This window comes from Colletotrichum tamarilloi (assembly GCF_030869305.1).
Source record: "Colletotrichum tamarilloi strain Tom-12 chromosome Unknown Scaffold_89.1, whole genome shotgun sequence".
Lineage (NCBI taxonomy): Eukaryota > Fungi > Ascomycota > Sordariomycetes > Glomerellales > Glomerellaceae > Colletotrichum > Colletotrichum tamarilloi.
Genome location: NW_026849472.1, coordinates 65,701 through 92,602, shown reverse-complemented (window position 1 = coordinate 92,602; position 26,902 = coordinate 65,701). Strand labels below are relative to the sequence as shown.

General features: G+C 52.7%; 10 protein-coding genes across 10 annotated transcripts; 2 read left to right on the top strand and 8 right to left on the bottom strand.

The window, feature by feature from the left end:
* Positions 1-947: 947 nt before the first annotated feature.
* CTAM01_13144 (FAD binding domain-containing protein) lies at positions 948-2,719 on the top strand (the record flags this gene model as incomplete). The annotated part of the gene is made up of 2 exons (XM_060529149.1): positions 948-1,225; positions 1,285-2,719. 2 exons carry the CDS (start codon positions 948-950, stop codon positions 2,717-2,719), a joined length of 1,713 nt encoding a protein of 570 aa, XP_060376293.1.
* A 417-nt stretch (positions 2,720-3,136) lies between these two features.
* CTAM01_13143 (uncharacterized protein) lies at positions 3,137-4,626 on the bottom strand (the record flags this gene model as incomplete). The annotated part of the gene is made up of 4 exons (XM_060529148.1): positions 3,137-3,196; positions 3,266-3,974; positions 4,028-4,335; positions 4,423-4,626. The coding sequence occupies 4 exons, from the start codon at positions 4,624-4,626 to the stop codon at positions 3,137-3,139; spliced, it is 1,281 nt and encodes a 426-aa protein (XP_060376292.1).
* A 978-nt stretch (positions 4,627-5,604) lies between these two features.
* On the bottom strand, positions 5,605-7,221 carry CTAM01_13142 (maltose permease MAL31; the record flags this gene model as incomplete). Its single annotated transcript, XM_060529147.1, has 1 exon — positions 5,605-7,221. The coding sequence occupies one exon, from the start codon at positions 7,219-7,221 to the stop codon at positions 5,605-5,607; it is 1,617 nt and encodes a 538-aa protein (XP_060376291.1).
* A 513-nt stretch (positions 7,222-7,734) lies between these two features.
* Positions 7,735-10,890, bottom strand: CTAM01_13141 (uncharacterized protein; the record flags this gene model as incomplete). The annotated part of the gene is made up of 4 exons (XM_060529146.1): positions 7,735-8,765; positions 8,832-8,973; positions 9,038-10,619; positions 10,670-10,890. 4 exons carry the CDS (start codon positions 10,888-10,890, stop codon positions 7,735-7,737), a joined length of 2,976 nt encoding a protein of 991 aa, XP_060376290.1.
* A 439-nt stretch (positions 10,891-11,329) lies between these two features.
* CTAM01_13140 (alpha-xylosidase) lies at positions 11,330-13,407 on the bottom strand (the record flags this gene model as incomplete). Its single annotated transcript, XM_060529145.1, has 2 exons — positions 11,330-12,468; positions 12,525-13,407. 2 exons carry the CDS (start codon positions 13,405-13,407, stop codon positions 11,330-11,332), a joined length of 2,022 nt encoding a protein of 673 aa, XP_060376289.1.
* A 526-nt stretch (positions 13,408-13,933) lies between these two features.
* CTAM01_13139 (tall aerial hyphae-4) lies at positions 13,934-16,632 on the bottom strand (the record flags this gene model as incomplete). Its single annotated transcript, XM_060529144.1, has 3 exons — positions 13,934-14,064; positions 14,114-16,130; positions 16,537-16,632. The coding sequence occupies 3 exons, from the start codon at positions 16,630-16,632 to the stop codon at positions 13,934-13,936; spliced, it is 2,244 nt and encodes a 747-aa protein (XP_060376288.1).
* A 541-nt stretch (positions 16,633-17,173) lies between these two features.
* Positions 17,174-17,968, bottom strand: CTAM01_13138 (deoxyribose-phosphate aldolase; the record flags this gene model as incomplete). The annotated part of the gene is made up of 1 exon (XM_060529143.1): positions 17,174-17,968. One exon carries the CDS (start codon positions 17,966-17,968, stop codon positions 17,174-17,176), a length of 795 nt encoding a protein of 264 aa, XP_060376287.1.
* Positions 17,969-18,673: 705 nt separating this feature from the next.
* Positions 18,674-19,861, bottom strand: CTAM01_13137 (zinc-binding dehydrogenase; the record flags this gene model as incomplete). Its single annotated transcript, XM_060529142.1, has 2 exons — positions 18,674-18,877; positions 18,941-19,861. 2 exons carry the CDS (start codon positions 19,859-19,861, stop codon positions 18,674-18,676), a joined length of 1,125 nt encoding a protein of 374 aa, XP_060376286.1.
* Positions 19,862-20,334: 473 nt separating this feature from the next.
* On the bottom strand, positions 20,335-22,486 carry CTAM01_13136 (glycosyl hydrolase family 61; the record flags this gene model as incomplete). The annotated part of the gene is made up of 4 exons (XM_060529141.1): positions 20,335-20,478; positions 21,500-21,767; positions 21,834-22,092; positions 22,183-22,486. The coding sequence occupies 4 exons, from the start codon at positions 22,484-22,486 to the stop codon at positions 20,335-20,337; spliced, it is 975 nt and encodes a 324-aa protein (XP_060376285.1).
* Positions 22,487-25,205: 2,719 nt separating this feature from the next.
* On the top strand, positions 25,206-26,796 carry CTAM01_13135 (uncharacterized protein; the record flags this gene model as incomplete). Its single annotated transcript, XM_060529140.1, has 5 exons — positions 25,206-25,512; positions 25,887-26,004; positions 26,107-26,171; positions 26,227-26,257; positions 26,370-26,796. 5 exons carry the CDS (start codon positions 25,206-25,208, stop codon positions 26,794-26,796), a joined length of 948 nt encoding a protein of 315 aa, XP_060376284.1.
* Positions 26,797-26,902: the final 106 nt, after the last annotated feature.

Below are 26,902 nucleotides of genomic sequence, written 5' to 3'. Positions count from 1 at the left end.
AGGGTTGCTGCCGGGAGCACTGCACCCTTTGATCTGCGAGCCACACTCGAGTCCCCGCTGAACAAGACTTTGGAAGAGCGAACAACCTGACCGCGTGGAGCCCGGCCGTGCAAGCCTGACCCGGCCTTGGCTAGGTATTGGAAGGCAGCGGACCACGGAACCCTCGTGGCCCGGATCTTCATCGCCTTGCGAAGTCGTGGGAGCCGGGATCGTGAGAGAGAGCAGGCCGCCAGAAGCGACAACGAGAAAGTCGAATGGAGCTTCAAGCGGAGATAGGTATCAGGATGTCCGGCGTCGACTGTCGAGTCTCGCACTCCGGTCTCCAGTCTCCAGAATCGCTGACCGTCCTGGCCACTAGTGGCCGATAGACCGAGGCACCCGGCATCCCTGGTGTCCGGCCGATATCTAGGACGATATCGACCTCGTCTCCCGCTCCACAGCCCGCAGCGCTTTACCGCCCCTGGCCAAGGATGGCAGGGGAAGAAGAGGGAACCAGCCACAAACGGCACTGCATGAGAATCGACCCTAGGGCTTCTTCCCGATATTGTTCCCTTCTCGAATGATAGCAACACGGATTCATCAGCAACAGGTAACAAGTGCGGCAAACTTCCACTAGTTTGAGGGGGCGAAGTCCGCCTTCTATAGGACCCCAAATCTCGGTCGAAACCCCAGTCGGGAAGCGTCCTCCCTGTCGAGATGGACTCTCCAAACCCCCATGCCGTGGTCCCGGAGGTCGGGTAGGACACTTCCTGCAGCATACTAAAAGTAATGCCCATGGCCACCGGTAGGAAAAACTTTCTTTTGATGAAATGGTCCAGCGGCATTTCCCTCTCTTTTCCTCTGCCCCCTCCCCCCGCCCTCTCTCCCTCCAGCCGTCGATCTTTGTCTCACATTGCGCTGCCATTGCCTTTGCCCTTTCAAACCAGGTCAAAGTAAAGTAGTCCAAGATGAAGAGCTTTGTCCTCCAAGCGGCCCTCGCCGGTGCGGCCCTCGCTGCTCCGAACCACCGAATCGGCACCGCCTTCACTGAGCGCGCCGCCGGTGACTGCAAGTGTTTCCCCGGCGATGCTTGCTGGCCTGCCACGGCGCAGTGGGATGCCCTCAACACCACTGTTGGCGGCAACCTGATCGCGACTGTCCCTCTTGGCGCGCCATGCCACGACCCCGTCTACGATGCGGCCACCTGCGCTACTCTGCAGAGTGAATGGCAGGATGCGGAGATCCAGTGAGTGCCGATCCCAACTTCATGATATTGACGACATCAAGTGACTAACCATGATGTAGCATGGGATCCTCTTCCTCCATTATGGCTCCCTTCTTCGCCAACCAGAGCTGTGACCCCTTCCAACCGCAGTCTCGTGCTTGTACTCTGGGCAATTACGTCGTCTACGCCGTTGACGCCAAGACCCCCGAGCACATCGCAGCTACCATCTCCTTCGCCGCTAAGAACAACATTCGTTTCATTATCCGTAACACCGGCCATGACTACCTTGGTCGCTCCACCGGAGCCGGAGCCCTCTCCGTCTGGACTCACCACCTGACCAGCACCGAGGTTGTTGACTGGAACACCGCCTCCTACACCGGCAAGGCCATGAAGGTCGGTGCCGGTACGCAGGGCTTCGACGTCATGGAGGCTGCCCACAACGCCGGCCTTGCTGTTGTTGGCGGCGAGTGCCCTACCGTCGGTATTGCTGGAGGTTACACACAGGGTGGTGGCCACAGTGCTCTGTCCACTTCCTTCGGTCTCAGCGCCGACAACGTCCTGGAGTGGCAGGTTGTCATCGCCAACGGTACTCTCCTGACTGCTTCTCAGACCCAGAATGCTGATCTCTACTGGGCTCTCTCCGGCGGTGGCCCCGGTAACTGGGGTGTTGTCACCTCCATGACCGTCAAGGCTCACGCCGATGCCAGGTTCGGTGGTGCTACTCTCGTCATGATGGCTGCCGACAACGACAACACTGCATTCTTCAACGCCATCGATGCTTTCCACGAGGAGCTTGCCGGTATGGTCGACGGCGGCTCCATGGTCGTCTACTACTTGGCCGCCGGTTTCTTCCAGATCGCCCCCCTCAACGCGTACAACAAGACCGCCGCTGAGGTCAAGACCCTGCTCGCCCCCTTCGTCGCCCGTCTCGACGCTCTCAAGATGAACTACACCACTACCTACACCGAGTACGAGAGCTACTACAACCACTACGACAAGTACTTCGGCCCTCTGCCCATCGGTAACATTCAGGTCGGCATTGCCCAGTACGGCGGCCGCCTCATCCCCCGCGACAACATCACCAACATCGGCTCTTTCTCTCGCAGCGTCGCCGAGAAGGGCGTCACCTTCATCGGCGTCGGAACCGACGTTGGCAAGTTTGGCAACAAGGAGACCAACTCCGTTACCCCCGCCTGGCGCAACGCCCTCGTCCACGCCACCCTGACCACAGTTTGGAACTTCACCGCCCCCTGGGAGGAGATGATTGCCAACCAGAACCTCATGACCAACGTCATCATGAAGGAGATTGAGGCTCTCACCCCCACTGGTGGTGCGTACATGAACGAGGCCGACTTCCAGCAGCCCAACTTCCAGACCGAATTCTTCGGCAGCAACTACAAGTCCCTCTTGTGCCTGAAGCAGAAGTGGGACCCCGAAGGATTCTTCTACGTTCGCAACGCCGTTGGCAGCGAGTCGTGGAGCGTTGCTGATAATGGAAGAATGTGCCGTGTTTGAGTCCCAGAAATACCCATAGTAATTGAATAAAACTTTCGCTTTTTTGTCAATGTCTTGCCTGAATCTCATCGGTGATCATACGCAATAATCGGCCAAACCTGACGTGTGAGTTAACTGCACTCAGTTTGAAGTACCATGCTTGAAATTGGTTGCGTTCAGATAGCCAAGATACTATCGCCTAGCCATAGACACACCAAATGTGCAGTGATTGACATAGGTGAGACTCATGTCACCAAATCTTGGGACGCCTATCTTCTGTAGGGTGTGCGGAAAGCTTTTGGTTATATACTAGCACGATAATATCGATCTATCTACAGAGAAGGGTACATATGTTCGGGTCTGTCCTTTTGATGCCTCGAGGACCTCCAGCGGACCAGATTCATTTAAGAAATAGGCTAGCAAGAGCCCCTCTCAAGCTTAGAAGAGCTCAAAAGCGAATGCGGTGGAGTTGGTAGGTGGCTCGACCAGGATAGTAAGCTGTAGGACGAGAAATTAGCATTACTATCAAAGCATGAAGGTTGTCAATGTGGGATAAGGATAACTTACGCTGTCAGAAGCGGACGAAATGCTGGTAACACCCAAGTCAACCGGTCCTCCAACCTCAGCCTTGGTGCCAGCCCAGTCGAAACGCAGGGTGCGGACTTGGACGGAACCGTCGCTGGGAAGACCGAGCCTGCTGAGTCCAGAGACCTTGATCTCGTAGTTCTTCTGAACGGTCCTGGTTCCTGCGAGGATCTTGACGCTGTTGTTTTCAACGGTGGCAAAGACATCAAACGTCCGGTCAGCTGAGGCGGTGGTAGCGACGCGCTCGCCGGTCATCTGGGCGTAGTACTTATACACCTGCCACTCTCCGTTGGGCTTGTAGGCTCCGCTGGCATCCTTGAAGAGCAAGTCGGCCATCCAGTTGTGCAGGTCGGAACCGCCGCCCCAGTTGGCGCGGAGACCGCGGAGGTTGTGGCGTTCAAGTTGGGCGAGGTAGAAGACGCCGTTGGCAGGGTTCTGCTCGGATGGCCAGGCGTACTCGTTCAAGTCAATTGGGCGGTCTGGGAGGTTGTAGGTGCTTTGGAGAGACTTGAAGTCGGCAACGGTTCTGTCGGGCTCACGCTGCCATTCACCAATTTGATGCCAGGAGTAGATGTCGGGAATGGCGTCATTGGCTGCCACCTTGGACATCCAAGCCTTCCAGTTATCCAAGTCAACGGCTGGGGCGTTGGCGGCTGATGGTCCGCTGATCAAAGTGCCCGGAAGTTCAGCCCTGAAGTTATGTTAGTTGACATCGAGGTGATGAGTTTTGAGAGATTATCTAACCTAATGATCTTGTGAGCCCTGACATAGTACTCCAAGTACTGATCCCAAGATCGAGCCCAGAAGATGTCAAGATCAGGCTCATTCCAGATATCAAAGACAAGGCCGTCGAGCATGTTATTAGACTTGATGTCATCAACAAGATGGTGGAGGAAAAGCTCAGTCTCTGTCCAGTTGCCATTGTCACCGGGGAAGATTGAGCCTCCTGCTTGGCCGCCGTCGGCACCCCAGAGGTCGTGGGGCAATAGGATGAAGTCAGCTCCGTACTTGCGCGTGGTCCGGTAGTTGGAGAGGGCCGAGTCGAAGCGCTGCTGGTATCCATCGATGCCGCCGATTCAACCGGGAGCTAGGATCTGGGCACCCCCGGCACGGCTGGCGTGGAACTTGATGTCGGTAACGAAGTGGTCGGGGATGGAGGTATCAATCTCTCTTCCGTTATCGGGGAACCCGTAGATGAAGCCGGAACCGAGGAACCTAGCCGGACCACTGGGATTCGCGATATCGACAGTTGCTTCGCCAGCGGGCGATTGTCTTACTGCCAGACCAGTGACATGGCCAGCTGTAAGAGCTGCAATGGCAGAGAAAGCCTTGAGAAAAGACATGTCGATGAAGGAATGGTTGAATGATGTCGTGTCAAGGTGAATTGGCTGATGATTGCATGCTTTCAATCATCTTTTCATCTACGAAACTTCCTACTATTATACACACATCGCGATGCCTCGTCGCGATAAAAAGTTATTGTGAGTATGAGCCACCCCACCGGAGTAAACATCTCGACAGATGTTTGCGCAAGGCAGATCGGCGCATGTTGAGCGACGTTTGGCGCTATCCTCCAATTCCCCGCATGCCAAGGTGAAGCTGCAAGAGCTCATTCACAATTCGCGGGGAAGAGGCTAAGAGCGGTTGAGAACATCCATTATCAGCACGACGTTGATCCTCCTCCACCGGGAATTGCGACACTTCTGCGGGGTTCACCATAGGATCACAAACGGGGAAAAAAGCCCAGCCCGGAAGACGCGTCGCGTCTGCGACCTTATCCTTACTTGCCGCCATCGTGAATGCAGATCATCATTTACCGCAGCCATGCGAGATGATTACGGAGCTTCACATTTGGAACCCGATGCTAGGGTATTCAAGTCCATGAAAAGCATCAGGTGGTAAATTGCATCTAGAACCCCAATCTAGCTAATGGGTCAACTTACATCACTAGTACCAGGTGCCTTAGATGGATTGAGTACTTGTTGTACGAAGGAAAGGAATTGAAGTGATAACACGATATGGCGACGGTACTAAACCCTAGAAACAAGAAAGAAGGAACTTAGGCTCTTGATCATAACGAAGTATTTAAGGCATGAGTCATTACTTGAGTGTTCTCGATATGGCAAAACAAGTTGACTTTTAGCTGCATTACTAAGTAGTGATTGATTCAGTAGTTTATATAGGATGGTATTCTCAAGTAAAGTCGTGATAGTAACAACATCTATCTATTAGGTCCGACTGCGAAAGTAAAGATTCTTAACGAAGGTATGATTCCAAATGCCCTACTCTGGAAGGGCGGAATTAGTGGCGTGGACGAGAACTCAGCCTTCTTTGGCCAGGACTTCGTCGCCACTGGCATAAGCATCGACCCTGTAAGATGCGAACTTGGATGCCTTGACGCGCCTTGCAAAGAGAATGTCTAATTCCTCAAAGGTCTTGTCCTTCGTCTCAGGGAGACGGAAGAAAGTCCAAATGAAGAAGACAAAAGCGCAACCTCCCCAAAAGAATCCCGTCTTTCCTCTCCAGTCACCGGCCGTTGGGTTGAGCATGTAAGGGTTGATGACATTACAGACAATCTGAGCAATGTAATAGGCAATGCGGCTGAGGCAAACACTCTTGTTGCGGAGACGAGTCGAGGAAACCTCGGAGATGATGGCATAACAGATAGGTCCCACGGTGAGATAGTAGACACCGAGCCAACCCAGCATCATGCCAGCCTGAGCGTAGTTCGCACCATCCGAGTTAGGAGCGCCGGCGCTGATGGCACCGACGACGAGAAGGATCAGAGCCAATGCTCCAAGACCCCATAAATATAGCGTGCGACGACCAAAGCGACCAAGAAGTCCCCATGATACGATGGTACCGACAGAGGCAATCCCGAGGCCACCGACTGACATACGAAACGAGATCGACTCTGGCAAGCCGGCTTGGACGAAGAAGTAGGTGGGAGTTCCTCCCATAGCGGAGCCGCAGAAAGGCTGTGCAGCAAATGCCATGCAGGCGATCTCGGTTCTCCGGAGGTCAACGCCGCGGAAGCAATCGAGATACGAGGTTCCTTCGTCCATCTGCTGCTCAATCTCGTTGGTATGAATCATCATGGCAACCTTCTGCTTCGAATTGACGGCTTCGGACGCGGATCCGAGACGGAGGACGGACTTCTCGGCTTGCTCGTAATCGCCGAGGCGGACGAAATGCCAAGGAGACTCGGGCGCGAACCACAAGACGGCGAAAAGCGGAAGCGGCCAGACCCATTGAATCGCAAATGGCACGCGGTACGACCACTGGTTGCTACCATCGGAGAACCCTGCTTGAACACCGGCTGAAATCAGCTGGCCGAGGGCCCAGCAGAGGTTGACGAAGACGGTGAGGTAGCCGCGCAGTGCCATCGGGCAGACTTCGGAGGCGTAAGCTGGAGCGGTTGTCGCGAAGACGCCCCAGGGGATACCGCAGAGGAATTGGCCGACGAGGAGGACGGGGAGGTTCGGCGAGAAGAAGGAGATGAAGATAGAGGCGACGATGCTAGCCAGGGACGCGAGAAGAACCTTTCGGTACCCGAAGCGATGGGTGAAGTATCCATTTGCGAAAGCGCCGATGATTGTACCGACACTGACCGCATTGCTCAACCCATTCTGCCAGGATGCCGTGATCTCGTACGTGCCCTTGCTGGGGAGATACTCGCCGTAGTGTCGTTTGAAAGCGGGCTGAGCAAAGAAGGACGAGATGAGGACGATGTCGTAGCCTTCCATGATGATGGCGGCGGAGACGAGGACAGACCACATGGCAGCCTTGGGATAGCGGCGGATAGCCTCCATGAAGCCAAGCTTGTGCTCGTCGTCTGCGGCCTGCTTGGCCATGGCCAGGTCTTTGATAGCATAGTCTCCGGTGGGAGCATGCTCAAGCTGACCGATCTCAAGCGGCTCTTCTTTGGTGGTGCCCATTGTGGCGGCTGATGAATGACTTGGTTCTGAAACTGAAGGTAAATGGCACACAACGAGAGTTGGTGATAGCTTCGAACCTTCAGCAACGTGTTACAGTGCAAGTATCAGTGTCGTCGTGAAGATGATCGACAAGCGAGGTTCGGAGATGGTGGAGAATCTAGACATGATATAGAGACGCATGTAACGCCAGCAGGATATTGTTTCCGGTCACTGTCAGCTTCGTAGGGACGGTATCCCACAGCGTGGAATACACATTGTCCCCGCATGTTGTCAGTCGAAGATCCGGGGTAACATGCGGAGAGAGAGTTTGTGGTCATTAGCCTTCCCGGCACAAAGGGGACGTCGTGCCATCTGATGGCTTGTTTAGGTAATTGTCTTTGCCATTTATGGCATGATGTCTCCACCCCCGCCGGAGTTTCCAAACTTCTCACTAGAATAACCACCCGATCCATGGCTATACCGGGCTGACGACTCCGGTGGAGAGTCCATCGCCTGCTCCCGAGAAAGGATAGCCTAGTCCGAGGTGGACTGAACAAGCGAGTCCAGGAGATCGGCGTATGTTCGTTCCACTCCCCAGACCGAGTATCCCCTGCCATTCTCGCTTGTACCTCCGCTCCCGACGCTACTTGCTGCGTCTCCGTTCTGCTCCGGTCTCCCCTTGAGCATCTGCATCCCTTCTCTGAGAATCTTCCGAGGGGCCCCATCATTGCAGATATCACCCACCTTGGCCATGTGGCCCGCCATCTTATGGCCTAGCCTCACATAAGTCTGCACCATCTCGTCGTCACATGGCCGGTCGAGGTGGAGGAAGCTGGGCTCCGGGTCCTCTTCAACTTCCGCCACTGCCTCCATCGGGCTATCTTGCTGGCCAGGGCCGTCACTGGCCAAGTGAGACCTCGGGTTCTGGTGCCGCCTCATGAACAGCATCATTGTACTGTACGCCCAAACCACCAATGTTGCTGCGAATATGCCAAAGGGCTCGAGAAAGTTGCCCACACTATAACGACGGATGTGCCAAAGCATCGCCCCGGCATGAACGACCGATAGTCTGGCTTTGTACTGATCACGCAGAGCCCACTGGGCGACGAGAGATCTCGCCTTTTCGACTTTGGAATTGTCGACGTCGCGGGAGGATGCTCGCGCCGAGGCGGCAGCAGCTAGTGTCTGTAAGTGAGTTATCGGAGCGAGAAGGACGAGGCGAGAGAGGTGGAGATGTAAGATGATGGGATGCTCCCATCCACCGGCTTTGGCGATAATAGCGTTAGCGTTCCAGTGGAGGAGGTCGAGAGAGTCGCAGGCGCTGTTCCGCCACCTTGATAGGATAGGCAGCGAGGGGGGCCAAGTCTCTTCGACGGTATCGCCAGGACCACACTTCTGGACGTCAGCTGTCGGCGTCCATGAATTGAGCCTGATCTGGTTGTGGTAGATAGCCTCCTTGGTACGCCTGATGATAGCGTACGTGAGCACCATGGTGCTAAAGTCACCCAGGTTCGGTGGCAGCCTCTTCTCCATGTAAAGCATTTCCATGGCCTCAGGTATAGTCACTAGGGGACCCTCAATGTGTGAGCCTAAATGGTGCCCTGTTGATTTTGGTGGGTAGAGTTACACACCTGGCTTAGATTGCTGCTGTCCCGGTTTCTTAGCAGTAGGTTGGTCCCAGATAGAATCAAGACAGGGCATCTGGCCTTTTGCATCGCCTAGCTTGAGCAATACATCTTGGCCTCTCTCTAGGAATACAATAACATCGAGGATCTAGAGCACGGATGCCACGTCAGTCTATGGGCTCTGTGAAGCAAAGTTGGCGGCTTGCACGTACCCATATCATGAGACCCGTTCTCAGTCTGGACTCACGGTCCAACCAACTCCTATGAGCACTTGATCCATCCGCGTGTTGCGCTACCTGTGGCAAGTCTTCTCGTATACCTAGTAAGTCCATCTTCCGACAGGCATTGATCAAGAAGTGCCGTACTAGGAATGCCAAATCGTAGCGATCGCCGCGGACACCGTTGTGCAGGTCGTATATCAACCAGAGGATAGACATTTGAGCGATGACTAGACCCATTGAATCTTCCCCGGGGCTTATCAGTGACACTTGAGAAGATCCTACCACATCATCTAGGGCACCCGTTGAAATGTAAAATCGCACAGCGCTTTCCAAAAATTGAAGAAACAGGTTTCTGAAGCCGAGATTGATCTCGCCTCTGGAGTAGACCGAGCCAATTGTACAGACGGCCAACAAAAGAAGCCAATTCGCCGGCTCATGGTAGAAGTCGGTTGGTTTCTGCAGGAAGTTATAAGCGGGGTGGAAATGTTGAAAGTACAATCGGAAATAAACTCGAGCGTGAGCTATGGATGGAAGCGGTGTCGCGCTGCGGCCTTGAAGAAAAGGTTCGACGCTGATGTGTTGCAGAAGGTTATCGTAGGCCTGTACAGATAGATCAAGCCCTGTCCCTTCATCAGCTTCTTTGGAGGTGCCTGGAATCGCTGTGCTGGGTGTCGGAGTGTCATCATCGGGCCTCGCTGCATTATCTAATACTAGACTTCTTTGCGATGGGCGACCTTTAAAGGGTGCCCTAGATGGGGCACCATCGACATAGTAAGTCGCCGTGGTGGATGATGATTCAACGGATCCAGTCGTGCTTCCGTTGGGTCTACTCCTGGGCGTTGTCCCTGGTGGATTGAGCTGGTGTGCTGATGCTGGTGGAAGTGCGGCATTCGAAGTCTGGACTGGCTGACTGTTGAGGAGGTTCAGCCAGGGCCCTTGTCGTACGGCCTCATAGGCATTCATGACGGTTTGTACGCCGTCTAGGTTGGCCGAGAAGGCTTCTCTCTCGTTCACAGAAGACATGATGCCCCAATCAAAATCTGAATAATATTGAGGAGAAAGCCAGTTGATAGCCGAAATACCAGCAGATTGCTCGGGAAATTCCTCGTTCTGAATGAAGTTGTCCATGGGATTTATTCCATAACCTACTTCGCAGTTGTTGACTGGGAAAGTCTGACCGTTGTCTCCTGGGACTTGCGGAAGAGTCCACGAGGTTTCGACTGCGCGCCTTTCTGACGCGTGATTTGAAGTCGGGAATGGTATCTCGGTCATCCCTGGAGGTTGTGGAACTTGTGTTGGGTCGGCATACTCCATGACCTCTCCCTGACTATCATGTCTGTCTCCGGGAGCAGTATTCTCATCCGGAGACCGTACTGCTGTACGGGGACCTCGGCGGCGGCCAGCTGGATATTTGCACTCGAGACCCTTACCCGTACAGCGACGGCAGGGGCTCTCTTTTGAGCATCGTGAACGGCTTACAGCGCATGCCTGACATGCCCTGGAAGATGCCACGGGCCGCCGAGACTCGCTTGCGACCTCATCATGAGAGGTCGCATGACGAGTGAGAACATCCCTATACTTGCATTAGTGCATGAGATTAGTGAGAAAATAATGAGAACGTACAATCGGGAGAAGCTCTTGCCGCATGCCGAGCATGAGAAAGGCTTTTCTCTAGTGTGCGATCGCTTGTGCCGAGTGAGATGCTCCTGGCGGCCAAAGGTGCTCCCACAGTAATCGCATTTGAACACTGGAGCATCAACCATTGGATTTGCGACCGCGATGACTTCCTCGCTATCGGACGTTACGCCTGTCCGCTCGTTGCCGGTCTGTTCCGTCTCTGCCATTGTGCTTTCATCTTACTTATGAACTAGGCACAGTGTCATGTTCAGCAAGTGAGCGCATCATGCTGGATCACTGAGAGCGATGGAAAGAGAAAAGGAATGAGCATCGAAACCTGCTGATTAGTGTCGTATTATTTGAAAATAAGGCGGGGAGCATGCACTAAAGACAATTGGGCTCAGTGGCGTGTTTACCCCGAGGAACGCGAGATGAGATGAGTTCCGGGGCGACTAGCCGCACGCGGGGTAAGGAGGAACACCGTTCATTTGAGCGGCATATGACCCCTGTAGCTTATGCCGTTTCTCTTACTATTCCGCTGTAACTCGCCAAAAACGTGGTGGCCAAGAGGAAGACAGCCCCGAATGTGACGTTGAATTTTGACCTTGTCAGTTTTAGCATCAGTACTCGGCGTCTCGAGTCTCTATTCAACTAAGAAGATCTATCCTACTCTGTTCTCTGCAGAACGACTTCTGCCTTTGATTTTCTAACAAACACTGGCATCCATTCTAGGGGGCACTCGATCTCAATCTCCTGTCCGCCCTCAAAGTCTTGCTCCTCAGAGCCCTCGTGAGGAAGAGTTGTCCATCGCTCTCCACCATCCAACTTCGGCAGATAGACTTTGGCCTTGGTGATGCCGGGATTGACAATGGGGCAGCAAAGATAGGCATCGCCATACATGTACTGCTCGGCCCCAAGCTGCCAGCACCTCTCATCTCCGGGGAACTCGTAGAACAGCGATCGGATCACAGGCGACCCATGTTCGTGGGCCTCAGCCATCAGCCTTCGCGTGTAGTCTCTCAACTTTTCGCGGATGAAGAGATACTTTTGGCAGATGTCATACACCGCTGGGCCATACGACCAGACCTCGTTGGCCGCTCCACTGCTCGAAGCCAAGCCGCCCGGCTTCGGTTCTCGGTCGCCGTGCAGTCTCATCACGGGGCAGAACGCGCCCCATTGGAACCACCGCACAAAGAGCTCACGGAAGGCCTCGTCTTCGGGGTTGCCGCCGTGGAATCCTCCAATGTCGGTCGTCCACCAGGGCAATCCTGCAATACCCATGTTCAGTCCGGCTGCCAGCTGGTTACGGAAGCTACCCCACGAAGACGCGATATCGCCGCTCCAGACGAGCGCGCCGTACTTTTGACTTCCGGCCCATGCGCAGCGTAGCAAGTTGACGATATTCTTCTGGCCGGCCTCCTTCTGACCGTCGAAAAACGTTCGGGCGTACTCTTTGGGATAGATATTGCCGACGGAAAGGTTCGGGCCGAGGAAGTAGCGGTAGTTTTCAAAGTCGTAGACGGAATACTCTGGCTCGGCTTGGTCAAGCCAGAATGTTTTGATGCCCTTTGAGAAGTAGTTCTGCTTGGCCTTGTTACAGACGTATTCACGAGCCCCCGGGTTGGTGGGATCGTAGTACACGGTAGAACCTTCGAACTCAAAGTTGGTGCGGACACCTCTCTCGGTGCGGACGAGGAATCCTTGCTCGAGCATCTCTTGGAAGTTTGACGATCTCTGATCCACTGTTGGCCAGATTGAGACCATGAGCTCAACGTTCAACTCGCGGAGCTCTTGGATCATGGCATCTAGACTTCGAATTAGTTGATGTGACAGACATGGAAGGCCAGTGAGCTGTCCTTACCTGGATCGGGCCAATATTGAGGGTCAAACTTCCACTCGCCTTGCAACGGCCAGTGGAAGAAGTCGATAACGATGAGATCGAGGGGAAGTTCTCGACGGCGGTATTCCCGGGCGACCTCAAGAAGCTCCTCTTGGGTCTCGTACCGGAGTTTACACTGCCAGAAGCCCAGGCCGTGTTCTGGCATCATGGGAGCTTTGCCAGTCACATTTGCGTAACGCTGCACGATATCGGCGGGCGTGTCACCGACCACGACCCAGTAATCCAGAACGTTGGTAGAGTACGCCTCAAAGGCAGTCGTATTCTTTCCAAACACAACGCGGCCGATGGAGGGATTGTTCCAAAGGATCCCGTAGCCTAGAGAAGACAACGCGAAGGGCACACTGGCCTGCGAGTTACGGTGTGCCAGCTCGAGGTCGAGGCCCTTGAGGTCCAGGAAGGGTTGCTGATACTGGCCCATCCCAAATATCTTTTCGTCAGGTCGCTGGCTCTCCAAGCGCATTGTGAGGTGATAGTCGCCGCCCCGAAGAGGTTTGAACTCGCGGGCCTCGACCTCAATGGCGCTGCATTTGGCGTCGAGCAGGTCGCGACGGTTCCGGGCGTATTCTTCGAGGACGACGACATCGTCGGCGTTGTAGATGGTAATCTTTCCCCGCTTGCTCACGAATGCCTTTGCCTTCCCGTTTTGTATGCTGGCCGAGCCGTCTTCGGCGAGTGAGATCTCTGATTTGACCTGCTTTGGCTCTTCTTCTAGTGCCCATGCCTCAGTGGGCATCACATGAGCCTTGGTAGCTCGGACTCGGAAGGCATCTGGACCCCATGGCTGGATCCACACTTGTTCCCCATCATATTGGTAGATCAGAAGGTTGTCCTTGTGGTGAATCATGGCAGATATTGCGACTGGTTTCCTGATGAGATGGACGCGCCCTAGAACCAGAGGTAACAATTGATCAAGAACTGGTAGATGAACAGAGAACACGAAAGCTACGAGGTCAATAAAAAGCCAGAGACAAGAACCTCCTCACAAGCTTCGATTTATCGTTCCATCCGGAAACTCATCGGTGGTCCTCCTCCAACGGACTTCACGCCGGCGCCTGATCATCGGCGACAAGAACATCCGTTCTGATGATGACCCAATTCTTCGAAGCTTCTCCACCGGAGTTCGTCGAGTAGTCGGGCCAGCGGGGTTACTGAAGCTAAGGTTGCGCTTTCACCACGAAGAATTACGAGGCCGGCTGGGTTCGTCAGTCTTGTTACCCCGCCGGAGCAAGACAGGCTCGAGCTCCGGTGGGGAGACGAACCCCGCGATTCTCCAGAGAACTAAACCGGGTAGGCAATACCGGCAGATATCATTCAGACCAGGACAAGCCAGAAATTTCAGTTGTACCTCAGAAGTTGGTCCAAATCAATGACTAGCTCGCAAAAGAGTGTCCTTGGTTCCATATCCATCCCTGATCCTGTCTCCCGAAACAACTCTCAGTGAGGTACTCGCTGAACTCCACCGGGTCTCCCTCCCCGACACCATTGATATCATACATCATAACTAAAACTAATGTTAGCTAAAGAAATCTCTTTGGGGGACTTAGCCTTACTCTGCTCGAATTCCGAGAGCGCTTGTGTTATGATTGGGTCCTCGCTGAAGCTTAGGCTCGCTGTGGCATCCTCTACTAAGTCAGCCGCCGGCGGACTTTGCTGTAGTGTGATCTGGTTGATGTTGCTGTTTGAGTCTATGGGAATCCTGTTGGGGCTCTGGCCAGTGACTTCAATGGCATTCAGGCTAGCCCTTGTTTCGATGTCTCTTCCATTTTGGTCGGTTTCTGTTGGTGGGGGAATATCCAAGTGAAGCATTCTTTCCATCTCCTTAGTCATGACTAGCTTCATCAGTTTCGTGAGAATGTTCAGTCCCTGCTCGGCGACAACAGACTTGGACTTGAGTTGAGAATGCATCTCCATCAATTTTCGAAGGCCCATTTTGGAGTCATAGGCCTCCCGGCTCAATGGGTCCAGTCCCGTCATGATGGAGAGCGTAACACCGGCAGTAAACAGATGTAGCGCGACAAATGACAACGCGTATGTGTCAATCACCTCTTTGAAGTGCGGCGTGCAGCCAATGTTGGCAATCTGCAAGGCCGCGTCTCGGCAACTCCGCACCGAGCGCTGGAGCGGATCATTCTCTCCGATTGAACGGAAATCCGAACCCTCGGTCGTATTGATCTTCTTCATTGCTTTGTAGGCTAGTAAGGGCCTGTGGACCAGTATTCTAGCGTTCTCGTATGCGAGTTTGAGTGCCAGTCCCTGGATGCGGAAAGTGTGCTGGTGATGTTCCGGCCTCAGAGAATGATTGGCGCCCCCGGGCCAGTCAGCTGCGATTGCAACCTCATCTTCTTTGAAGACTAACTCTTGCGGAAGATGGTCGTGCCACTGACGAATCTGTTGGTCCAAGCTAGTGACTGTATTTATGAGACGCTGAACTAATGGACCTTCGGGTCTTGCACCGATCTCGTTGCTGTTGGGCTGCTTCCGGTTCCCGTAGAGCTCCGACAGCGCCCTTTTCACGATAATCGACAGCTGTGCCATCGACACCTTGTATGAGAGTACAGTAGCTTTTCCGGTCGACTTCCATCTTATGGACTCCCAAGACGCATCTTTTGATCGCAAAGGATATTGTTCGGGTACTTCGACGTTGCAATCCTCGTCAACGATGCTAAGAGGAAAGCCATACAGCATCGAGCAGAAGGTCTCAATCTCATAGATAGCCCACCAGCATCTTTTGCGTGTCTCAGCTGCCCTGTGGACCGGGTTGTCAACGTCGGGTACGGTTGAGGGCTCATCTTCATCTTTGTGTCGTTGATGAAGTTTGAGAGCTTGGGCGATACGCAAACCGCTTCCGCAAATGGGCCAGGCAAGCTCGGGTTCTCCGTGGTACAGATAGAAACTTCCTAACAAGATGCACATCTGCACAGCCTCGATGGATCCCAGGGAGACTACATCGAGGAATCTCACCTTCAACGTCGCCAATATTTTTTCTTGCAATGAATCTGGATCAACGCCAAGTTCAACGAGTTGAGAGTGCTGCTCGGGGCTGGCGTAGCGGAGGCTAGTTAAGCAGACAGCAAGCACAAGACCAAGTATACCGGGATTCGCTTTTCTTGGTGGAGATCCCGGTGATGCAGTAGTATGAAGCTCTTGAACTCGGGCTCGAAACTCGCTTGTGAAGAATATCATCATAAACCAATGGATCTTCTCAAAGTAAATGTTGACAAGCACTGCCACAGGGGCTTGTGCTGGCAAGACGGAAAGAAAGTCTCTTTGGGCTGCGCTCATGGCGCCATGATGCCGTGAGATAGATCGGATATGCTGTTGGGAAAGGGGTCGAGCTAATGACGCGACGGAAGCACTGGCTTCTCTGGCGTCTTCATGGGTACCTCGCGAAGTCCACTCAGTAGCTGCGAAGGCGGAAGTATCTGCTTCGTCCGGCGTGTGTATGTCGTGGTGTTGGAATGCCTTGCTCAGGATCCAAGTCAGGTCTAACTTCCATCGTAGTAGGGATCTTTGAGAATAATTACCTCGTCTAAGAAGCTGACTGCAGCCGAGTTTGTTGACCATGGTCTACTAGAGGTAACCTGTTCCGAAGATGCCCGAGGAGCGGGTGCGGGACTTGATTCATCGGGAAGTGACTGGCGTTCCGATGAAAGTATCAAGTGTGGCATGGTAGCCATCACGAGGGGAGAAGTGCTTTCCTCAGCGGTTTCCTCCGTTCCGGTTGCTCGACGGTCCCGTTTCGCTGGACGAGACCTGCCAATGCCTGGCACCCTGTCTCCCTTCCGAGTCCGTGACGGGGTGATGTTGGGCCCCTGGACCCTCCACACGCTAGGTTTATCATTGATGCAATTCACTCCGGCTCTGGTACACAGAGTACAGGGACGTTCAGTATCGCACTGGTCCATCCTGTTAGATGATGTAAAACAACACTGCCGGGCTTGAAAGAATGGGCACATAGGGTTGGGCAGCCTACCTTCAGCTTTTGCTTTCGACAGCGTTGGCATGCGGCTGCAACCTTTCTCCTCGGTCTAGTCGACTCCATGGGTATTGTATCCTCCGACCTGTTCATTGCTGAAAGTGGGCTCGATTTGATGCGCAAGATGTTGTTGACGTGTAAATGTGAGTCGGAGGTTGTACGGGGCGGAACAGAAAGTTCCACCGGAAAGAAAGTCTCAAGTTAGCAAGACGCTAGACCTTTTACGGTAATTCATTCCGGCCGAGCATCTGACCAACACGCCGTTCCGAATAGGTATCCAGCTAGCATTTCTACCCCAGCAAATGCAAGAACTTGGCCAAAATGGCTACTTATTATTATTCTCATTTTCTGTATGAGGGCTCCGAGACCCGGTAAATCCGTAAAGGAGACGTTGGTAGTCGATGTTTGCACCCTTCAAGACATCTCAACGGACATAACTTTTGGCCAACAGGCTAACTTCCACTCGTCATGTGGATGAGGCAAACTATCGCCAGAGGAAGTTGTCCGATGACCTGAAAGGACTTACTTCAACATGAAACGAAAGATGCTAAATTCAACGTAGCTGAATACCTCTCTATTTAGCCTACATTTGTTCTTACATCAGGTGTAAGAAGTTGCTACACTATGGCGTGACTCAGTAGCCTCCCACCGATGGCCCGCTGATGGGCTTAAACTCTACCTCAGTCGGCTGATCCATGATTCCACGCGCAACTGCAGCCTCCATGATCCCAGCGGTAGCAGTGGCACCAATTCGGGTGACCCCAAGCGACATGACGTGGAGCAGATCATCCAGCGTCCGAACGCCTCCAGCAGCCTTTACTTGGACCTCGGGCTTCGAGTGCTCCCTCATAAGCTTCAGATGCCGAACAGTGGCTCCTTTGTAAGTGTACAAGCCATCGGGCTGCTTCACAAAGCCGTACCCAGTCGAGGTCTTGACAAATGCGACGCCAACATCGGAACAGATTTCACACAGTCGGATAATGTGCTCCTCTTGGAGATAGTCGTTCTCAAAAATAACTTTGAGTATTGCGCCATGCTTGACGACGACATCGTTGATTTGGCGAATTTCTTCAGCAACATAGGTCCACTCGCCACCGAGAACTTTGCCGATATTGACGACCATGTCAATCTCTTTGCCACCGGCGGCAGCCGCCTGGTTGGCTTCAAAGACCTTGACTTCGGTGGTACTGTTACCGTGTGGGAAGCCGATGACAGGGCAGACCAGCACGCCGCTACCCTGGAGTTCCTTTTTGGCGAGGGGAATCAGATACGGCTTCACGCATGCCGTGGCAACGCCGTACTTCTTGGAGATGCGCAAGCCTTCTAGAATATCGGCGTCGGTCATGGTAGGGTGAAGTAGGGAGTGATCAATCATCTTGGCGACCTGCTGAAGGGTGACAGTGATGGTGTTGGTGGTTGGGGCGGCCATTTTTGTAGTTGAGTTGGATTCAAAGATCGAGATCAATGTTGGGAAAAGAGGTGCCAACGATGGAAGTTGAAAAGGAAGATGGCGATTGTGAAAAAAGTAACAGAGACTAACCGGCTCGAGCTGTTGTCACGGATAGTATACAGACTTCCAGGAAATCTGAGCAGCAGTGTTTTATAGCCTTCAAAGAACGTTGCGTGTATGTAAATATTCGAATGTAAGTTCCACAATTCGCTTTCCGCCGGAACGAGCCACCAAATCTGGCATCACCAGGTTAAGAGAAAAAAGTTATGGACCTCATACCGAAGCGTACTTGCCACGCGCTTTTGGGGTCGCCGCGGTGGCATAGCTTCAACTTCCGGTGGATTCGAATACCACTTTGGGCTCACAACGACACACGCTTCTTTCCATTGTGCCTTTGTCTGCATGGTAGCCTTCCTTTCCATCCCGGTTTCTTTCCCGGACTGCATTTAGTGGTGTCCCGGAGGACATGCGAAATATCCCTGGTACCTTCAACTTCGCCAAGACTCCGAAATATTGCCGTTGCTGAAGAGCATAACAAGCTACAGCAGAAGCCATACGTCGAGACTCAGACCAGTTTTGTCACTGTGAACATGGGCCACTGAAAAATAGCAAACCCCATCCGGCCCTTTTATGCGAACGCTTCCTTTTATGCTAAGTAAGAGCACAGCTTTTTGGTGAACGTTACTAAACAATTGCTTCATTCTCTGACACTCTCCAAACAAGTCTCTCGCCACTCACAGCCTTGTTCCGCAGGAGCACAATGGCATCTTGAGCCCGCTCCAGTAATGTGTCTCCTTCGACTATCCTTTGCGGGTTTGGCCTCACCACCTTTTGCTCCAGCAATGATGGTATTATCTCACATTGCATCTTGTCCTTGAATAATTTGTTCTGCATCAAACTTCGGTCAGTAACCAATGTATCCAAAGATCTTTCAAGGAAAGGATGGAATACCTTGAGATAGAAATGTGTTCTGACACCTTTCACGACAACACCTTCTTTCCATTGCCCTTCTGCGGGCTCCGTCATCTGATACACAGGAGCTTCGATTTCTGTCGGGTCTTTGATGACGACGGGGAGCATGACCGCAACCTTGGTGCCTCGGTCCGCCAAATGGGTAATGGGTCCGAGAGATCCTGACAAGTGTCCAATGCAATCAATAACATAGGGGACACCCTTGGGGCCTAGATGATCCCGGATGCTCTGGACGACGTGCTTATCTCGATAGTCGAAGCAAACCGTCGCGCCTAGCGAGGTGAGGTACTCGTGGTGTTTCCCGCTCGCAACCACGATGAGATTCCTGTACCCCCAGTGCCGGAACACCTCGATGGAGTACATGCCAACTGATCCGGATCCGCCCCACAACAGGATCGGCGCATCCGCTTCCGGGGGTGTCCACCCTTCCGGGATAGGCCACGGGAGCGGCAGTGCGAGATCAACAGCGGCCTGGAAGACAGTAACGATGTTGTCGGGCACAGTCACGGCTTCTTGCATCGTCAGCCCCTTGGGCATCTTCCCCAGCAAGAAAGTGGGGACGGTGATGAGGGTTTGAGCAGCCTTTTCCTTGCCGTCCTTGTCGTCGCGGAATGAGTACCCCAGAACTTTGTCTCCGACTTCGAGGTCGACGTGGTGCGGCCCGGGTCCGACTAGGAGTACCGTCCCTGCAAAGGTGTCGCCCAGGATGCGGGGGAACATGTCGATCAATAGGCCGCCATCTGCTTGGTGCAGATGATAGGGCGTGGAGGAGGTCCATTCTACCTGGACAATGACCTCGCCGGCGTCGGGTGGATATGTCGGGGCATCGATGAGGATCAGAGGCTCTCTCGGAGCCTTGACTGCTACTGCTGGATGGATAGCCGGGATTTCGATTTCCATATTGGGCGTTTCTTTGTTTCCGCTCTTGTTCTCACTTTTGGAGCTTCCCCAAAAAAGTTTCTTCAATGAGGATAAGGAGAGGAACCAGCTGGGGTTTTAGGTCGTAGAGAAGCTCGAAGATCAGGACCCACTGACGATCATACGGGGCGAATTCACAGGCCGAATGGTTCGTTCACAAGAGATGCAGATTTCTACTGGAGAAAGATGGAAGAATCAGCTTTGGATTCTGCTCTTGGGTCAGGGGTCTGATGACAGCATCGTGCATATTTAGTCCGTTTACTAGCAGCTGTCTTCGTCGCCCCTTACGATGATGGCAGCTCTGCGGGGAGAGGGGGGCTTACCAATCCTGGCTGGGCCCGTCGCCGTGGCAAAAACGCTTACGATCGTCTCAAGAATGTCGGGGCATTGTGGCATTTCCTCTTGTTTTTCCCGCTGTTGTCCGTGTGCAGCATCTGGCTCGTGCGCGTATACATTTATGCGTTGTTGCTCATGTTGAGATGAACGCCGCGGCGACGTATGCCACCGGTGCCGGGAGCCGGGTGGAATGTGCTTTCATAAACATTGGAGCCGTGGCCGGCCTTCTTCGGCGCCGAGAGAACGCCCCCGTCTGCCCAGTCCTACTTTGATCAACATGTCATTAAAGAATACCGCAGGCAGCAGGTTTTCTTCTCTGGCAGTTTCTCTTCCTTGGAATCATCAGTGAAAAGTGTGGACAGTTCCGGTCCGACGTCCCTAAGCGGAAGAAGTGTGACTCGGCGAGAACCGGCGAGAAACAAGACTGCCGATCCGGGTGCGTACTCCACTGTCCCCATAGTTCCGGGTTTAAACGTTGGGCTCACCGGCACACATTCCATTGGAGCAAAACTTGGCCAAAACTCGCAAAAGTGAATTCCAAGGGTTGAGAAGCGTCCTAGACATCCAATGCAAAAGATAATGATCAGTGGGAGGCTTGAACTCCCGGCCTTGGCATTACAGAACATTTCTGATGAAATATTAGTACCACGCTCTAACCAACTGAGCTAACCGACCAGTTGCTGATGAAGATCCTGGAGCCCTAGGGTGTCTACTTTGGATCCACTGCGTGATTTTCGTTCAAAGTTGCGGCTCCACACACTCCAACAGAGAAGAATATCAGAAGAGCACAGTCCATAGGCAGTACGAGGCAGTTGGCTCATCTGACCGTCAATCTAGATGCCTGGTATTGATACTGTATTGAGTTCGAGCTGATTGGCTTGGTGGCACATCAGCTCTTCAATACTTTAACTTAGACACTTCACAATAGATTCCGGGTATTGTCTAATGACTAGTCTGGCACGCCCCAGGCACATTGACCAAGGTAGTAATCCAATGATGACCATGTCTATGTCGTCAACCTGTCAATTGGTTGATGAGCCCATGCAGCAGTATGTGGCTACAGGCTGGTTTTGTTCAGGAAGTACATGTAACCCCCGATCAACGCGCGCAGCTTGAACCCAGAAGACCAAGATCACTCTTTCCAAAGGGCTAGCTGGGACTCTCAAGATCCAAAACTCAAGGCAGGCACTGGCTATAGTACTGATTCGAGACTTTGCAAGTTCCCTGAGAACAGGTCGTACCGCCAGTCCATCCTTGACCGCCGCACTGCCCATATAAAGCCACAGTCTTGCTGCCGCTGCTTGACGGAGGAGAGCTCGATACAGGAGCGGAGCTGGGAACAGGAGGGGACCCATTGCCACTTCCAGAATTTCCAGAACCTGAACAGCTAAGGACCGGAGGGCCCGGGATCTTATATGAGCGGCCGCCGTTTGTTGGCTTGCCAGAACTATCGTAGATGTTGATAAGAATGCCTGGGTCGGTCGCGGAGTAGGCGCCGGGAAACTTGACAGTATTGGAGCCCGCATTGGTGCCTGAGCCAGTCACTCGAATTCTAAAGCACTTTGTGTTAGGAGTCATCAACTCTCTCCAGACCTTATACGATGTGGTTCCAACTTACTGGGCGCATTCCATATAGAATTGGGCCTCTCCCTGTGTTGAGGCAGAGTGAAGGGCAATGATCTCAACGCGAAGTAGGTAGTCCCCAGGAGCTACACATGAGGGGAGAGTGAAGTAGTGCCAGCCATTGTTTGCTATCATGGTGTCAACCGCCCATGTACTTCCGCTCAGGCCGGCTTCGGCAATCTTGAACCAAGTGAGGCCCGTCGTGCCAGTGCTAGCAGCGTTGCTGACCTTGGCTAGGTAGACAACAATTGGGCCTGTTATTACATCCGGGTCAGTACTTCTGTACATTTAGGATTCGAAAAGAACATAATGCGGCAAGAGAAAGTCAAGGCTCAGGGTTCCACCTTTATGGCTTGCCGCGATGGGATTATCGGCGTCGTTTGTGCCTTGAGCACCTCCGATGATGTGCCCCCACCAAGCACCGATCTTTGCACCAACGGCGATGGACACAATATTGTTGTCCTTGTACTGGATGTTGTTGTTGCAGGCGAAACCGGCATCGTTGACATTCTGAATGGGGTTGTTGCTTGAAGGTGCTCGAACCCCCTTCAATGCTCCTTGGTCAATTCCATTGATGGAGAGCTTCTGGAAAATTGTATGCCCAGACACGACGGCAACAAGGCCGAAGAAAACACCTGAGAGTCTCATGTTCAAAAATTTCGCGTCGTTGAGCTCTGGTCGAAGCTTGGTATAGCGGTTGGTCGATACTACATTCAAGCTCAATCTGTGGATGATTGGCCGTTCTTATAGACGCATATTGGAACTATGTCAAGCCTGCAATGGCCACATCCTCCGATTTGGTGGATATTGAAGGGAGATACTCATTCCAAATGCAATATGTTGTTGAGTTTGGCGGCATCTCATGAGTCTCGAAATCTCTTGCCTGGGTAATATATGCCATACAAGCCAGGGGGCGTGAGGCAGTGAGACTCGTCCGGGACTGCAACCGAGGTTTGGTAGCTGCGCTTACCCGCGAGGCCACAACGCCTTCTTTGTTCTAGCCCATGTCTTCAGATACCTCTTCTTGATTGCAATCTGAGGTTTGTATCCCTTGATGCGGCGAAGGGAGTTGTACCCTGGCAAGCATGTTTGCTTCTTACAACCTCGCTTATATCGTTGGCAGCTCTGGTCGATCCGCTCGGGCCCCGATCCACAAAGTCGGGACACCGGAAGACAAGCGAGTACCCTCATCAGGACTGAATACCTGTTGAGCATCGCTTAATTGTGGCTGTTAGAAACTGAGACTAGCGGCTTGCTGTCAAACTAAACTAACAGATGTCAGGAACCATCATGATGGATCGGACCCGCCACTGAATACGGTGATCGAGCTTTTGAACTTCACTTTCCATCAAATTCTCGAGTCTCTGCTCAGTTAAGAAGCTCTCTCGGACCTATTTGACCCTAATACTTTGACTTGCCTGCCTGCTGGGCGCAACGAGGCTACCGTGACCAACATCCACGAGCCAGGCAATGGAGTCACGCTGTCACAGCGCTGATTTATGGATCAGCCATACATAAAAGCATTTGCCGTTGCGAACCATGTCTTTGACGAGGTGCTACAATTAAGATGACCTATGGGTGTCGCGCTGAATGCCATCGGTCCTTATCCTAAAGGGTCCTCTTTCGACTTCGTCATGGAGGCTCACCCGAACTACCTCCTTTCTCGGCATGGGGCTTTTCTCGATTCCATTTGCCCCACCCCGCTGTTATGACCGGCGCGAAGAGGGGCGCGATCGGTGACCGGCCGGCAGACGGAGACCACATTTTACGAAGAGGCCGAGAAGGCAAAATTTCGAAAAATGTGCAGTCTGGTCTGTGTTTCAGGCTTGCTTCCTCGCGTGGAGCAACCAATGATTCCGAGGCTCTCGGGCGCAGATGACTTCAGCGTCGAGAAAACGACGGGGATAGCCTAGACTGAGACGAGAGTCTACCGCCATTTCTCCAATGTTCAGTACCTGGTTAATGCTGGTATTAGAGTATGCCCTGACTCCCACATGGCTTTAGAACCTTGACCTCGAAATAAGCTTTACTCGCGTCTCTTGATATGTTTAGCAAGTTTGCCTACTCGTTGATGATCTCCAGGATTACCACAACCAAACTAATCAGGAAAGCTGCTAGGTCTTCGAAAGTGAGTCGAATTAAGTTGTGGGCAAAATGCATAGTCCATGGGAGTAATCATCTACGGTACTTAGTAGCTTGCGAGACGTAGCTTCGCGATGCAGAGGGCCCCATTGTCATCAAGCCATCAGAAAGCCGCAGCCCCAATGAACGAGTTGCTGTTTAGGTGACGCTGATACCCGCCATTTTCCCTCAATGCTGGAGATCGAAGGCACTCAATTCACACTCCGGGAAGCGAGCACTCAAGAGGGTCTAGACCTTAGGTGCTGTCGATCTGATGAGCTGGCTATGGGGTACGTAATGAACTATCATCTTGGCGCTCAATGGCTCTTTGTAAAACTCGCGGCTAGCTGGGCAGAATGTAGAACCGTGTCTTGTCATGAACAAGATTAGTAGGATGCTGAAGCGAGCTAGGCCAACCCCTCTTGGTTGTGCTAGTCGTAGCCAGGTGGTGCCAGTCAACGTCTCGGAACGTCTGATCAGGCGGCTAAACGAGCTCGGAGCCTTCCCCGGCTTCACGGCATTGCGACACTAGTAAGTTGCCTATTGCGAGAAACGTTGTTCTTGTTCTTCGGATTCTGACATCTGACATCAAGACAAATCACTGGCCATGTCCTCGGAATCGGTCCGCAAGTAGACACCCCGAACAAGTGCTGACGTTGTTAGCTCAACATCGCTTCTGGACTAGCTCCGGCTCCCGCGTCTCGCTACATGAACTGGCGATCGTGGCTGCCGCGGCTTTGAATGTGTTTCTTTGTCGATGTCAGAATCGATGGCTTTCCGGGAACCCGGATACCTGGGTCGACTGCCGTTTGCAGCAGGTTTTCGGTCCTACAACGCTTTGTAATTTAGTCATCGGTTCATCCTCCTTGGTTTGGAGACTTTGTTCCGCCTGAAGGAAACGGCGCCAGGCCGAAGAAACTAAGTTTGCTTTCACCCAACCATGTAATCGGATGATGGGGAGTGGGCTTACCCTCAGACACGCAGTTCTGCGACCTATCGCCTGTAGCTGCTCAGGTCCGTGAGACAATGTGCGTGATCCCGTCCTTCTTTCTAGAACAAGGTTTCAAGTTTTACTCTTTTCACTTACTGTCTGTTGTACCTACTGTCCCCCTCACTCTCCCCAAAACCATCAACCCATTTCTCGTCGTCCCTCATTACTGCACCAACGTTGGCAGAATACGACCGTATACGGGCATGTAATGTTTATTCCTTGCCTCAATGATCGAATGACACCACGCCTGCGCGTATGATGTACTTGTTGTACAAAACGATAACCCGAGCGACGATATCACCGTTTCCCATACTACCGCGCGACGTCGACCCCTCTGACGATGTCGTCGATAACCACGACATTAGCGCCATAATAGTAGCAACAGTAGTTCCGACAACCATCATATCTACGTTATTCGCGTTTGCGCGGTTGTACGTCAAGGGATGGATCCAGCGCCGGATTCAATATGACGATGGGATTCTCCTGGCAGCGGTGGTGGTGGGATGGACGGCGACTGGGACGACGCTGAAGGCTGTCGCGCTCGGCAATGGGAAACACGTTGGTATGCTCACTGATGAGCAGAAAGAAGAGACACTAAGGTGGACAATATTTTCATTTGGCTTTGGAATCATTGCGCTGGCTTTGCCGAAGCTCGCCGTAGTGGCGCTGATGAACCGACTACTCAACCCAAGACGACTTCACCGACTTTTTCTTTGGACACTGGGCTTGTTATGCTGCGTCGGATTGCTCGGAAATGTGATTGGGCTCTTTGCGGAGTGTCCGCAAGAAGCTGTGATGAACATCACGTACACAAAAACCGCCTGTCTAGGCCCAGAGAGAGCGGTTGCATACTCAATATCAACGAGTGGTGGGTTTAGTTCTATCGAAATAGCGCTGGACGTAGAGCGGATTAACTAACCAGCGTGACATATCTAGGCATATCCGCTGCTACGAATGCTTATCTCGCCATCTACGTGGCACTATCCGTTCGGAGGCTGAAGATTGCACGAAGAAAGAGGCTGGCTATCACGATTTCTCTTGTTCTGGGTCTACTGTAAGTCAAGCCGGGCACCGACATGCCTCTCTAGCACGACCTGGAGACTCTTGAAGCCGTATATGAGACAATGAAGATATCGGGAGCTAACTTTTACACCAGTGCATTGTTTACCGCCTTATTCAAGTGCACAAGACTAAAGTCCCTAGGAAGCCCCGACTTCACTTGTGAGTAGGACTCTACTTCTGATTGGCGTACGTGAGGGCTGATCATTGGATACAGACGACTCAGCGGACCTTGTAATATGGACGAGGTAAGGCATCCATGATACGACCCAAGAACTGTCTTGAAGAACGAGATCAAGGCTCAAAGATGTCTTGAGGTTCAAATCCAGGTAAATTAAAGATAGCTGACGTTGAACATAGTCTTGAGGCAGACGTCGTCATTATCGCCGCATGTATTCCAGCACTACAGCCTCTGGTCGATCATCTCTTCCCAGGGCACTTCTCAACGCCGATGCCATCTCCAACTATCCCGGCTTCACCGACCTCTACCGCCTCGAGAAGGAAGTTATGGCCTGGTCCCACATGCGGCGACCTTGAGGCCGCAAGAGATTTCAGCCTATCTCCACAGGGTCTTGAGATGATCATGATCGAGAAGGAATTTGAGATTGCCTACAGCAGAACTACAGTGAAGAGATCCTGCACATCCGACACATGGGTTTCGGAATTGCCGGATGAGGAGAAGTTCAGGATAGTAAAGGATCATGGGCCCGATGGGTCAATCACGACGACGGTGGTGGTGAGATCTGCAACTCGTCCACCGGATCATCCGGCTTTTCCGCCTCAATGACGGCACGGGTGATGACAGATAACGAAAGACCAATACCCTTATATGTACTTAATGATCAAAGTAGTGATTAGCTCACATTTATGTCAGAGTTGTGGCAATGAAACAA